The sequence below is a fragment of the Orbicella franksi genome, chromosome 2 (genome assembly GCF_964199315.1).
Source record: "Orbicella franksi chromosome 2, jaOrbFran1.1, whole genome shotgun sequence".
NCBI classification, from domain to species: domain Eukaryota; kingdom Metazoa; phylum Cnidaria; class Anthozoa; order Scleractinia; family Merulinidae; genus Orbicella; species Orbicella franksi.
Genome location: NC_138146.1, coordinates 12,278,955 through 12,291,095, shown reverse-complemented (window position 1 = coordinate 12,291,095; position 12,141 = coordinate 12,278,955). Strand labels below are relative to the sequence as shown.

The following is a 12,141-nucleotide window of genomic DNA, read 5'->3' as shown; positions in this document are numbered from 1 at the left end:
TTGACCTCTTTGAGTATCTTCATTCCTTGTACAGTATATAAATTTGAAACTACTGTAGAATCCTGATTTTGGAACCTCCAAGGGCAACAAAAATTTGCTTGAAAAACTGGGGGTAAACTTATATTAAATTTATTTGAGTGAGGGGAGGGAAACTGCTTTAATTTGATTCGAGTTGTTGGGAGGTTCAATAAAGGGTTTTGCACAGTGCAAAGCATAAATATCAGCCACGAACATTTCAAACCAGTATTCTTCTAGCTAAAAGTACCCCAAAATGTTCAGTCCAAAGCTGAAACTCACCCATAATCAATACTGGTGGATGTAAACATAAATAATAATTGCCGGTTTTCATGTGACGTCATCAATTTCCAAAATAAGAAATTACCAATCCTTGTGAAGTTTTAGTTTCATGAGACGTAAGACCCTCTAATAACTTGACGTTTTGCAACGTCTAAGCCCGACAGGGTTCCTCATTATGTAATGGAACATGTCGGAATTTCCGAGTTTATGCGTTGTGTGACATAAAAATGGCGGCTCAATAAGGCTGTCAAGTAAGTCAAAAGGTGTGTTATTGCTCAAGTTTTTACTAACTAAACAGTTCTTACTCTAGACAAGTATTAATTTCAATGTATCGGAGCTCTAGAGTAATAACATTTTGTTTCAATGGCAAAACTCAATGACAGATGTTTCTGTTACTCTACGGCCGCCATGTTTGTGTCCCTCCAAGGGGCATGAACATGGCAACACCATACAAAGCTCTCTAAATTTGAGTGAAACACTTTTCCGAATAACGTGTGGATGGAAAACCGTACAGACTTAAAACTTGGCGAGGTTATTTATATGTCAATCATCTTTCATATCTCAGCTTCTTGACTTAATTTATTGAATGGTTGCGATTTTTATTTTTGATGGTGTGACACTGCAAACCAGCCGTTGTTTAACTGGTTGAATACTTCTGCCAGTCAGAAACTGGGCAACATGCATGTACATTTTGTTTACCTGCATATTAGGTGAAAAAATTGAGTTGGCTGTTAAAATTGGTTCAATATTTATAGAAAGGAGGTGGAGGCGCTGTGGCCTCATGGTTAGTGCGCTTGTTCCCGGAGCAAGCGGTCCGGGTTCAAGCCCTGTCTGGGGACACTGTGTTGTGTTCTTGGGCAAGACACTTAACTCTCACAGCGCCTCTCTCCACCCAGGAGTATAAATGGGTACCGGCGAATTGTTGGGGAAACGTAACAAACTGCGGGGGAGTGACCTGCGATGACTAGCATCCCCTCCAGGGGGAGTAGAAATACTCCTAGCCGCTTCATGCTACAGAAACCAGGATAAGCTTCAGCAGCTATGGGCCATTCAGCTCCAAGGCTTCACATTTATAGAAAAGTTTAATGCAGTTTGTGGGGAACAATATTACATATAACAATAAATGTACCATTGCAAGAAGATAATGAAGGTGTTCCTTGGTAGATTGTTGTTGACTGGTTAGAGAAGAATGCAGAAGATTGGTTGGAAATCTTTCTGGAGACTGATAAAGTGGAGTATTTCTCAGAATCAGTGTGTTGGTATGTGTCTGTTCTAATTCATCTATTCACAAAATTCTTTGCAAAGTTTCCTGTATTGATACAACAGAAATCAAGTCTAAAGCATTGCTGAGAATATTTATCACCTTCCATCATTTATTTATGAAGTCAGGCTTTGTGAATAGGTAGCAATTATTTAGCAAATACGTGGAGTTGAATAGTAGAGTTTTTCAAAGGGAAAATACTATGTGATTGTCATTTATGAAAATACAGTTTTTGCTTTCTATTTACAGTTATATAAAAGGCAAGTGTGTGACCTTTTCCACTATCTCCCTTTCTCTCATCATATTCTGCATGTGAGACTTCTGTTGTGTTCCAGTGTTTTCTGTAGCCTGGGTCATTTGTTTATCCCAGTATATTGGAATGCAGTGGTGCATGTAAAAAGTTAATGAGAAACTTGTATTCTTTTAGGGAGAACACTCTTCATGCACTGCAGCAAGAAGGAAGAAATCTGGGAATGAGAAGACCTCTAGTGACAGAGATGGTAACGGCTCTATTTGCAAAAATTGCTAGCTGGAATGTTACAAATTGCTGTACATTTAGGGAGCATGAACAGATGTATATATCACAGAGGCAGAATATTTTTCACATTGTGTACATGTGTAACACTGTGGTAAATCAAATAAGTGCCACCCTCAAATGGCCCCTACCCTCTATGAGATGCAGCGGCAGGGAATCATGGTAGTTGTATTCATCATCTTGGACTGGATTTTTTTGGATGAATACAACTAGCATGATTCCCTGCAGGCACGAATAGGCTATGAAAGGTTAGTGTCACCCTCGAATAAGCTCCACACATTAATTAGTACCACCCTGGAGTAAGTGACAGCTGTCCCTAGATCAGCAATGCGATGCTGACTAGACACACTTAAAAACAGTGTTTATTCAGCGAGGCTTATACCCTTAGGTAGCACTACTTGACTCCAACATGGCTAGAATGTGAGTTGATAACTGTTTCTTCTGTAATTTTTGATTCTTGATTATAATCTTTTTGCTTGCACGTGATTGGTCTAAACATGTCACGTGACTGAATATGCCTCAGCTAAAACTGGAGAATATCTGAGTGTCATTCTGCAATTTTCAAAAGAGCCCACAATAACCTCCATTTGACTGTAAAAATATATGCTTGGATATTTTTTCAATGGTCATGTCAGCTGTTAGTCAAAACTCGCAGTTTTTCTCAAGCCTCGCTCTTGGAAAACTTCTCGCTTCTTGTATTGTCCATGGACAATATCCAAGCATTTTTTTCACGTCAAATGGAGGCTATTTTTTATTTTTAGAAAACAGTCCTAAGAAAATATGCGTGCTGATTGGTTGTTTTCCTTTTTTTCGTCACGGTGTTTTCTAAACGAAATAGAAAACATGTTCTCCGTGTTTCTATCGAGTTATAGAAACACTTGTGAAAGTTTGGGGGAACTCGAAAAAGCTGTGGAAACACTCGCCTGCGGCTCGTGTTCCCACAGAATTTCTCGTTCTCCCAAACTTCCACTCGTGTTTCTATAACTCGATAGAAACACGGTACATGTTTTCTTTTTCTTAAATATTCCATCAAATTTTTTCACTGCACGCAATTGGTCAAAATGCGTCACGTGACTGAGTATGCCCCCAGCTAAATCTGGAGTCTGAATATCCGAGTGGTATTCCCCAATTTTCCAATCTTGCGTGTCGTGAAAAATACTTGAATGATAATAAACACAGTAGCCTCCCATTTGACTTTGAAAATATACTCGGATAATTTAAACTTGGACATTATCTGTTCCTTGACGCTCGCAGTTTTCCTTGAACTTCGCTCTAATGGAAAACTGTTCACTTTTTGGAACAGATGATGTTCACGGAGAAATATCCAAGCATTTTTTCGCGGCAAATTGAAGCTACATTTAATAATAATAATAATAATAATAATAATAATAATAATAATAATAATAATAATAATAATAATAATAATAATAATAATAATAAAATATTTATATAACGCCAATCCTCTATTTGTCCATGGCGCTTTACATTAAATAAAAAAAAATATTTAAAAAACTAAAAAAGGGGAGGGGAAAAAAAAGTAAAAAAATAATCTAAAAATTAAAAGAGTTAAAAAGCTTGTTTAAAAAGATATGTTTTTAAATGCCGTTTAAAAATGTCAATCGAACTACTGGATCTTAGTTCAAGTGGGATCGAGTTCCATAGTCTCGGTGCTGCCACAGCAAATGTTCTCTCTCCATATGTTTTCAGTCTAGCTTTCGGAGTCGCCAGAAGGTGTTGAGAGGACGATCTTAATTTCCGTTGAGAGGTGTTGTACTTGAGTAATTCACTGATGTAGTAGGGCGCTGTTCCATTGAGAGCTTTGTAGACCAGTAGGAGAATTTTAAAAATTATACGGTTAAAAATTATTGTGTGTATATCTGTTTCAAGGGTCAAGTTTTTAATTCATTTTGCGGACTTAATTTCCACTCTTAGTCTCTTGACGCTAATTCAAACATTTGTTAACATATACAGTAGATTACAGTGGATTTAGGCAGGCCTGAAATTCATAGGTTGATATTTTTTAATGGACTTAAAAATAGCATTTCCGTTCTGCTAAATAGGCAGGCAAAATGTTAATAAATTTGAGGAAAGTAAAGCCAAATGTACATATAGAAACCAATCTGAAAACAATTAGAACTTAAAGATTTCTGCACTGCACAGCGAAATGACTTGTTGTGAATTCCTGCAGGACCCAGATGCTCCTGTGAGACAGAACAGACCTTTGGCTGATTTAGATCAGGTATGGTAGAGTTTTAACCAAATGCTGTACAGTACTTGGCTACCTCCAAGAGAAACCGTTAGCTTTTTTAATCCCAAAAATCATGTCAATGAATGTTTTCAATAGGTTGACGTTCCGTATTAACCAAAACTAATTAATTAATAAGAATTTAATAATTAGAAAAATTATTATAATTAATATTTTACTGGTTGAAAGACACGTTTAAAATACCTTCGACATTGTGTGTATGGAATCGCTGATGTGACTCCATACCCAGTGTTACAGTGTTCGTTAGATGTGTAAGGGTCTAAGGCCACCTTGAGATCTCTTAGGAATATTTAAAACGTTGTCTCTATTTCAATATTAACACATGAATATGCACCTTGTCAGAGACAGGATTATTTAACATGGAAAGAGAAAGTGATGAGGAATGTTGACACATACCGTGATGTTAATTCTGATCAGCAATATTGATAGGATTTGATTTAATTTGATCATCCAACAAAGCTCATTTTATTCTGTTATAGGAAGATGAAGCTAGGCTGCTGAAGCATGTGTTTTCCTTGATCAGGGCAGGCAAACTAGAGGAGGTGAATGAAACCTTGATATTTGAAAAAAGAAACAATGAAGTTCTGAAGTATAACGACAGAGCTGCAGAACTATAATTATATATATATATATAATTTACATACTGAGTTATTGATGTTGTCTTCCTTTTCAGGCTCAACGTTTGTGTGAAAAGTGCGGTCAGTCATGGAGGGCAGCAACTCTTGAGGGATGGAAACTATGGCACGATGCAAATTTGGATGGAGGTAAACTATCTTACTACAATCCTATCTGTTTTCTCGTTTTCAGTTTCTCCAATGGTTTATATTTTAGGAGGGGACAACATGAACTCTTTTACTTTTAAAGAAGATGAATGAGTGTTAGGACTTCAACATGGACAATGAAGAATACATTTACTGACGAAGACTTTTTTTTTGTACCTTCAAAATGTTTCATTAATTTTCCAAATAACTTTTTCTTTGAAAAAAGTGCAAGAATTTTACAATGGCTTATTATGGCAAGCCTGACATACGTATGTTTCGTTCCTTGGCTCATCAGAGACCTTTCGGCTAACTCGTCAAAAATCGCGTTTGAAGTCCCACTAGCATCATAATGATGGCACCTGGCAATCTGGCCTTATATCACATAAGGATTCCCAGTTGCATAATATGCTATTCAAAAACTCGAAATAATTAACATAGCTGAGTGTTTTTGTTTTTCATAGCACTGTATCTATTTTACGTTTTGACTTTAATTGTGAAACTGTAATACCTAGTAAGCAGGCAACATGCACATGGTATCTCTGTGACCAGATATTAGTATTTATTTTTTCCAGTTTCCAACAATGAAACTCTCACAGCCACTGAAGGAAACCCATTCAGAGATGTGTGGAAAGCAGCTTGCTGGAAAATGTCCCAAGAGGTATAATTTCCAACATCTGAACGAACTTTACCATATACAATGAACTTTAGGTGTTCCCCTTGTATCGCAGAGCAGAAAAGTAAGTCTGGGTATGAACGTTTTTTGTGAGAAATGCAGGTACCAAACGGTTTGCAATTGTTATATTTATGTATGCTACTTCAAGCCCACCTACTTTTACATAATAATTACTTCATGAACATATTGGAGGAGTAAGATAGGAAAGCTTAGGGTTGGATATCAAAAGCATCTTTATTTTGTTACTTTCACAATCTTGAGAAAAAAATATCGTGTTCAAATGTTGTTGTTTATAGTGGTCAATGCACTTAGCTACAACTAGCTAGTTCACAGGCATGCCACTTAAACGGAAAGAAATATATGTTATTTGCCGGCTGGGAGGTCCGTATGGTGAAAAACTGTGGCCGAGGGCAGCATTTTGAAGACCTCGGTCACAGTTTTTCACCGTACGGACCGACCGTAAGCCGGCGAATAACATGTTTATTTTTTTTCTCCTGCAGTGAATTGGTTTTACAGATTACAAATGGGTTTGTTAACGCAACTCTTGTCATTGAATCGGCTTCGGCGCCGTCTACTAACGATTTGTAAAAAAATCTCGGCAACGAGCGAGTAACTCAGATAGTAGACAAAGAAAGATGTATTAAAGAACAGATTTTTTTCGAATTACTTTGTGTTAGTTGCATTTATTTCGCCAGTTAAGTTCTCCAAAATTGTTTTTGCGGAGTGAAATTTCGTGCGAAGTTTGAAGTTTTACTATAAAACAATTTCTGTCAGTCGTTGCTTTTAAAATCACTTGAAATCAGACTTTTGTACCGTAAATTGTATAGCAGAAAGCGAGGAAATTCGTTAAGTGTATTCCACAGAAATTCTCCTAAATACAGCAACGATCAGAGAGGTAAACTCGATTGAAATTGACTCAAATTTTATGGCGAGTGAAACACAGGATTACGCGCCATTACAGCGCCAAGCTGCAAACAACCAAGCAAACTCTCACAAACTTCAAAACACTCAATTGAATTTACTTACAGTGACTTTCCTTGCCATTTTAAAGTGAACAGAGATAAACTTGCGTTGACTAATCGTCGATGGACGTGTAAAAAAGGCAAAAGATTGACGATGACCACCGACTTTTAGGAGTGAGATTTAGGCTGCGAAGAAAAAATCCGGCCTGTGGGCCGTATCGTAAAAAGCTGGACCGGTCACGTGCGTATGATTAGCCAGTCAAATTCGAGGATTTAAGAATCCGGCCCGCTCAGATGCTTGAGAAAAAAAATAAATATGGGTTATTGACCAAGTGTGAGGTCAAGATGGCTGGATATTGGCCAAGTTCTTTTTTTGCGAGTTCATGGACCGAGACGGAGTCGAGGTCGATAAACTCGCAAAAACAGAACGAGGCCAATATCCAGCCATCTTGGCCGAACAAGCTTGGTCAATAAAGGATTTATTTTATTGCTTTCGGGGAAATTTTTCTCGCGGGACACGGCGGGTAGTCCTGAGCGGGCAAGATAGCTCCATCTTGCCCGCTCGGGTAGCCAATCACAGCGCAGGATTTGATTCATCTCGCCCGCTCGCGGAGCTAGCTATATAATAAACAAATTTATCAACTAAACATAATAGGCTTAAATATCTCAACTAGCGGGAGGCAGACCAAGGAGTTGAACTAGGGTCTACCGAGAAACAATTCCAGCTAAGTGGTCAGAGCGGAACTTGAACCCGTGAGCTCCGGATTTCAAGTCTGGCGCCCTAACCACTCGGCCACACTTCTTCCTTGTTTGTGGTCAGTTGCTCCATACTCCAGTTTGTTGACACAACCTCTTGACACAGTACCATCTTTGTAAAAAAAAGTCATACAATTTTGTAATGATATGGTTTTGGTTTATTCATCAGAACAAATTTAGTGTGTATGAAAGAGCTATTTATGCTGCACTCAGTGGCAACCTGAGCCAGGTAACCAGTAGTTTGACATGAGTTATTTATTAACCCTGTGTATTCCAGTTTCAACTAGACTACGAGTAGTCCCTCTTTCGCTTAGTCCGTCGTGCGTAACGCGAAAGAAAACCGCGAGAAAAAATGACCGCGCGAAATCCTGGGGGCGAGGAGTGCGCTCCTCGCCTCCAGGATTTCGCGCGGCCATTTTTGTCTCGCGGTTTTCTTTTGCATCACGCACGACGGACTAAGCGAAAGAGGGACTACTCGTAGTCTAAATTTCAACTGAATAAATAACAATTTAAACTGATCACAGCATGCGTTAGACAGTACTACAATCAGTCCGTCTGTTTTATTTCAGCCAGTTTGTGTCTCTCGTATGATTAACTTTTTCATTGCTGAATCAAAAACATGTTAACAAGATTATCATAGCATCGAGGTTGTGAACCAGGCCAGATACTACATGTCTGAAAACTCTGTGATGACATTCACTGGGTTTGGTTGCATGTTATGTAAGACACTTGGTGACAAATTGAGGGATTCACGTTCTATTTTATTTCCAGATTCTTCAAGTGTGTACATCATGGGAAGATCACTTGTGGGCATTTTATAGAGTTATGGTTGACGTCAGGGTGGAGCAGGTAAATTTCGACTTTTTCGTAGAATTTTTTGCTTCGTAAATGTTCTCTGTTTTGGAAGTAAAGGCTTTTCAGATCTATTGGAAAAGAACAAAACTCTTGGTCATCACTGAGCCGTATAAGGGGTCTGTCACATGGATTAAATGGATGTTTTAATCCAGTTGCCATTGTCACCTGTAATAACAATGTTACCACACTTCACACTGTACCTGATCAGTTCATGTGGAACGTGAAGTCTAACAATTGTATGAACCACACGGAATACTCTGTACTGTGCTAAAAACGAATGTGTATTTACCAACTTACCCTTATGCTCTGCACTGTGTCAGTTGCGAAGGAACCAAAGTCAAATGTGTTTGTGTTTATTGTAGGAAATACGCCTCCATCCTAGGCCTGACAGAGAAATGGAGAATTTACCGTCTCTTTTCTGGGATCAGACGTAAGTATAATAGTCTTGTGTGTTTGTATGAGTTCATCACTCTCCACTGCTGGTTACAATACTAACATTGCAACTTTGTTTACATCGTATTTCTTGTGTCAATAAATTAGGTTGAATCCAGAGAAAATATTCGAAGAACTTCAGGCTTGTCCAAAAGAGGTATGCCTGATTTATTTGTTCACAATTGTTTGTGCAATAAGACCTTGGTGAAGATATGTTTGATGGTTTTCGTTGCGCCTGTTTTCATTAGTCCATCAGACATCAAGCAAAGGAATTCCATCATGTCATGCAGAAGCATATCATACTTAACGATACAAATGGTGAGTACGCTTTTATAACTTGTAACTCCTTGTAGGATAATGTTTCACCACATTATCGTCTACGTGCTACTGTAGTGGAGTGTTTGTCTTTTGCACGTAATGGTCACATGATATGCTTTTTGTTTTGTATGATTCAGGTTTGATAGAAAATATGCACAGCTGGCTGGAAAAGGAAGATAAACCACGTACTCAGATATTACGTTTCATGGTAAGTTGATTAATTAGTTGATCAAACTTTTACACTGCATACACCGAGCTAAAGTTTTTTATTCTTTGTTCTATTTTAGGCTCATCTAGTTTTGTTTCTGAGATCAGCTGGAATTGAATCAGAGGTAGGTGTTTTCACGTAATAACTGTGTTTCATCAGTAGTTACGTTGCTTGTGTTTTTTTCATTTATTTTGCTGTTTTGCAACAGACTGATCTGGAGCAGTGCGTTTCCATCTTAAAAGCTTATGTCCAGGTACGTACTTCTTCTACTTGGTGTCCTTAACTGGATATTTTGCTCACCCTTCACGTAAAACCTACTCCACTCTACGTCCAGCCTGATGTATAAGCTAGTCCATTGTTGTTTTCCCTTAGCAGTTTAGTGTACATTTTTCAAACCAAATGAATTTATACATGTCCTTTCGATTTATCGAAGATAAAGGTTCATTCTTAGCCTGGTAAATGTACATTGTTTTTGCTCACAGGGCTTGTGAGCTTCCTTGATTATTGCGTAGTTTACAGAAGCAGGATTGGAATGAATGCTGCGCTAACGACTGTTGCTGGTTCTCCCAAACCTTTACAAGTGTTTGCATAATACCTATATCCTTTTGCAAAACAATGCAAGGAAAATGTTTCTGTACAAAATCACAGCATACTGTCCACCAGAGCTTGCGTCGTTCAGTGAAAGTTTGTTAATGTTGTCTTTTAGGCTTTGATTGACGAGAAACAAACTGACCTTGTGGCGACGTACACCGCTACTCTTCCTCCAGAAATCCAAACAGAAACCTATGCATATTTTTTGGAAGGTAATTGTTGTTTGGTTTTTGAAAACTGATTTTTTTTTTTAAAAAAAACGTTACCTTGAATATTGAATTATATTTTTCTAATCATCATACGAGCACACGACTCAACGAACCAAACGTATTAAAATATTGTCTTTTAGATATAGTTGACATGAAACAGAGGCAGAAATGTCTGGAGTTAGCGAGCAGCGCTGGTATGTGTATTAACCTTACTATGTATGTTTTCATTGTTGGATCTATGTTTCACCAGGAACAGCGAAGGTTGAATATGTTCTTCTTGATGTATGAACATGACTGTATGACTGTATGTGTTCATAGTATTAAAAATTTATAGCGAAAGCCTTTCTCTTCGATGCCACTGTCAAGAGTTACTGGGTAACCGTGCTGTAGGTACAAATTATTTAAGGCGCTTGTCGTTTGAATTGGTTACAGCAAATTATCAACGTGTTTTTTCCGCCAAAAAATGGCTTGAGTTTTTTCTCTTTTTTGAAGGCATTTATTGCGCTCTGGTTAAGTCAAAGCTGAAGTACGGATCAGTCGTTTGGTTTCTTTACGCGTCAAGAAACATAAATATACCTTCGCTTGAAAACAGATGCTTTTTTTATGTTTCAATCTTACGCAAAGCTCCGTATATGAATTTCTACTCGGCCGAGACTGGCCGTTAAAATTTTAGATGTAATGATGACCACTCCTTAAAGAAGACTCAACTAGAACGACTAAATTGAAATGAAGTTATTTCAAATGTAGAGATTTTCTAAAGAACTTGTGACTTAGATGACGTATACATGTTTTTATATATTTAATAGTTTCCTTTTTAATATGGAGATTTTCTAAGGACATTGTGACTTTCGTGATGTATGTACTCAATAGATGTCATATTTAGTACAGGAGGTGTTTCCTGTATGGGGCTCTAACCTTTCTAAGGACCATCCTTATGGCTTGTTTTGTCATCCTTTTTCTTTCTTTTACATATTAGCCATTAATTGGTAGTAACTATTAGCCAAGAGAGTTCTGTAGTACATCAATAACTAACCGAGGGTAGATTGAATGCATAATATGATGACTATATAAGTGGTTGTTGCTGTTTTTGTACAGGTCTTGATGTTCCATTGATAACCAAGACAGTCGTGGAGAGTATCAGAGGAAAGGTAAAAAATGTCAGATCATTTACGTCAGGTTCAGTCAGGAATCTACTTTATTACCTGTAGAGGAGAGAGTATAGAGAGACATCTCTAAATTTGTCGCTTTTATGTAATCGCTGCGAAAAAAAATTGAGCGACTACCAGTTTAATTTCCATATGATCGCCACGATCAATACGGAATAAAAAAAAAATGCCCGAGGTGATCTGGATCAAACAACGACGTACTGCATTCTGGCATTTTTTTTTTTTTTCATTGCAACCACTGCTACAATCCACGGAGGATGGTTTCCACAGGATAATAACGATCGCTGAAGAGTTGTTTCCAAATGATCGCAACCATAAGGAATCATATGGAATATGGTACCAGCCTTACATAGTACAGACACTGCACATCAAGTGTTGATCATATATTTATTAGTTTGCCGGACTCTATTTATACCTAATTGTACCTTTTTTGTACGCTTCGGCGGCATATCAGGCGAGTTTGGTCGAGCCAAGGTTCGTATTTTGGCTAGACCAAACGAAATGCCGCCGAAGCATACTAGAAAGGGTACGATAAGTATCGCCTCCAAATTCGGCCCAGTGGTCATGATATCGTAGTCATATCAGTTCATAATGGTAATTGAACCGAGTGGAGTGCAATTTGGTCTGAAATCATACGCGTGATTTCAAATCACAAGTATGATTTCAGACCAAAACTGCACGACCCGAAGTTCAATTGCCACTTTATTAGATCCATTTTGAAATCGCACAATTTTTTTTTTAGATTTTTAGTGTATTGTTCCAGTAGCCGGTTTGTTAAAAAAAGCGGAACCGGAAACGCCTTTACGTCTCATTTAGTATGCAAAACGATGTCATGTGACGAAAACTCATTC

The 12,141-nt window shown here is 37.9% G+C and overlaps 1 protein-coding gene across 1 annotated transcript in view; it reads left to right on the top strand.

Moving 5' to 3' along the window:
* The window catches only part of LOC145479958 (nuclear pore complex protein Nup107-like), a 37,085-nt gene that overhangs the window by 18,768 nt on the left and 6,176 nt on the right, over window positions 1-12,141 (top strand). Inside the window, exons 15-31 of the mRNA XM_081458436.1 lie at window positions 1,462-1,556; window positions 1,986-2,058; window positions 4,282-4,332; window positions 4,839-4,901; window positions 5,033-5,123; window positions 5,693-5,778; window positions 7,681-7,740; window positions 8,283-8,360; window positions 8,729-8,796; window positions 8,907-8,955; window positions 9,047-9,116; window positions 9,254-9,324; window positions 9,404-9,448; window positions 9,533-9,577; window positions 10,031-10,127; window positions 10,265-10,318; window positions 11,220-11,272. Coding sequence (XP_081314562.1) covers window positions 1,462-1,556; window positions 1,986-2,058; window positions 4,282-4,332; window positions 4,839-4,901; window positions 5,033-5,123; window positions 5,693-5,778; window positions 7,681-7,740; window positions 8,283-8,360; window positions 8,729-8,796; window positions 8,907-8,955; window positions 9,047-9,116; window positions 9,254-9,324; window positions 9,404-9,448; window positions 9,533-9,577; window positions 10,031-10,127; window positions 10,265-10,318; window positions 11,220-11,272 — 1,149 coding nt within the window. The remainder of the gene's footprint in view (window positions 1-1,461; window positions 1,557-1,985; window positions 2,059-4,281; window positions 4,333-4,838; window positions 4,902-5,032; window positions 5,124-5,692; window positions 5,779-7,680; window positions 7,741-8,282; window positions 8,361-8,728; window positions 8,797-8,906; window positions 8,956-9,046; window positions 9,117-9,253; window positions 9,325-9,403; window positions 9,449-9,532; window positions 9,578-10,030; window positions 10,128-10,264; window positions 10,319-11,219; window positions 11,273-12,141) is intronic.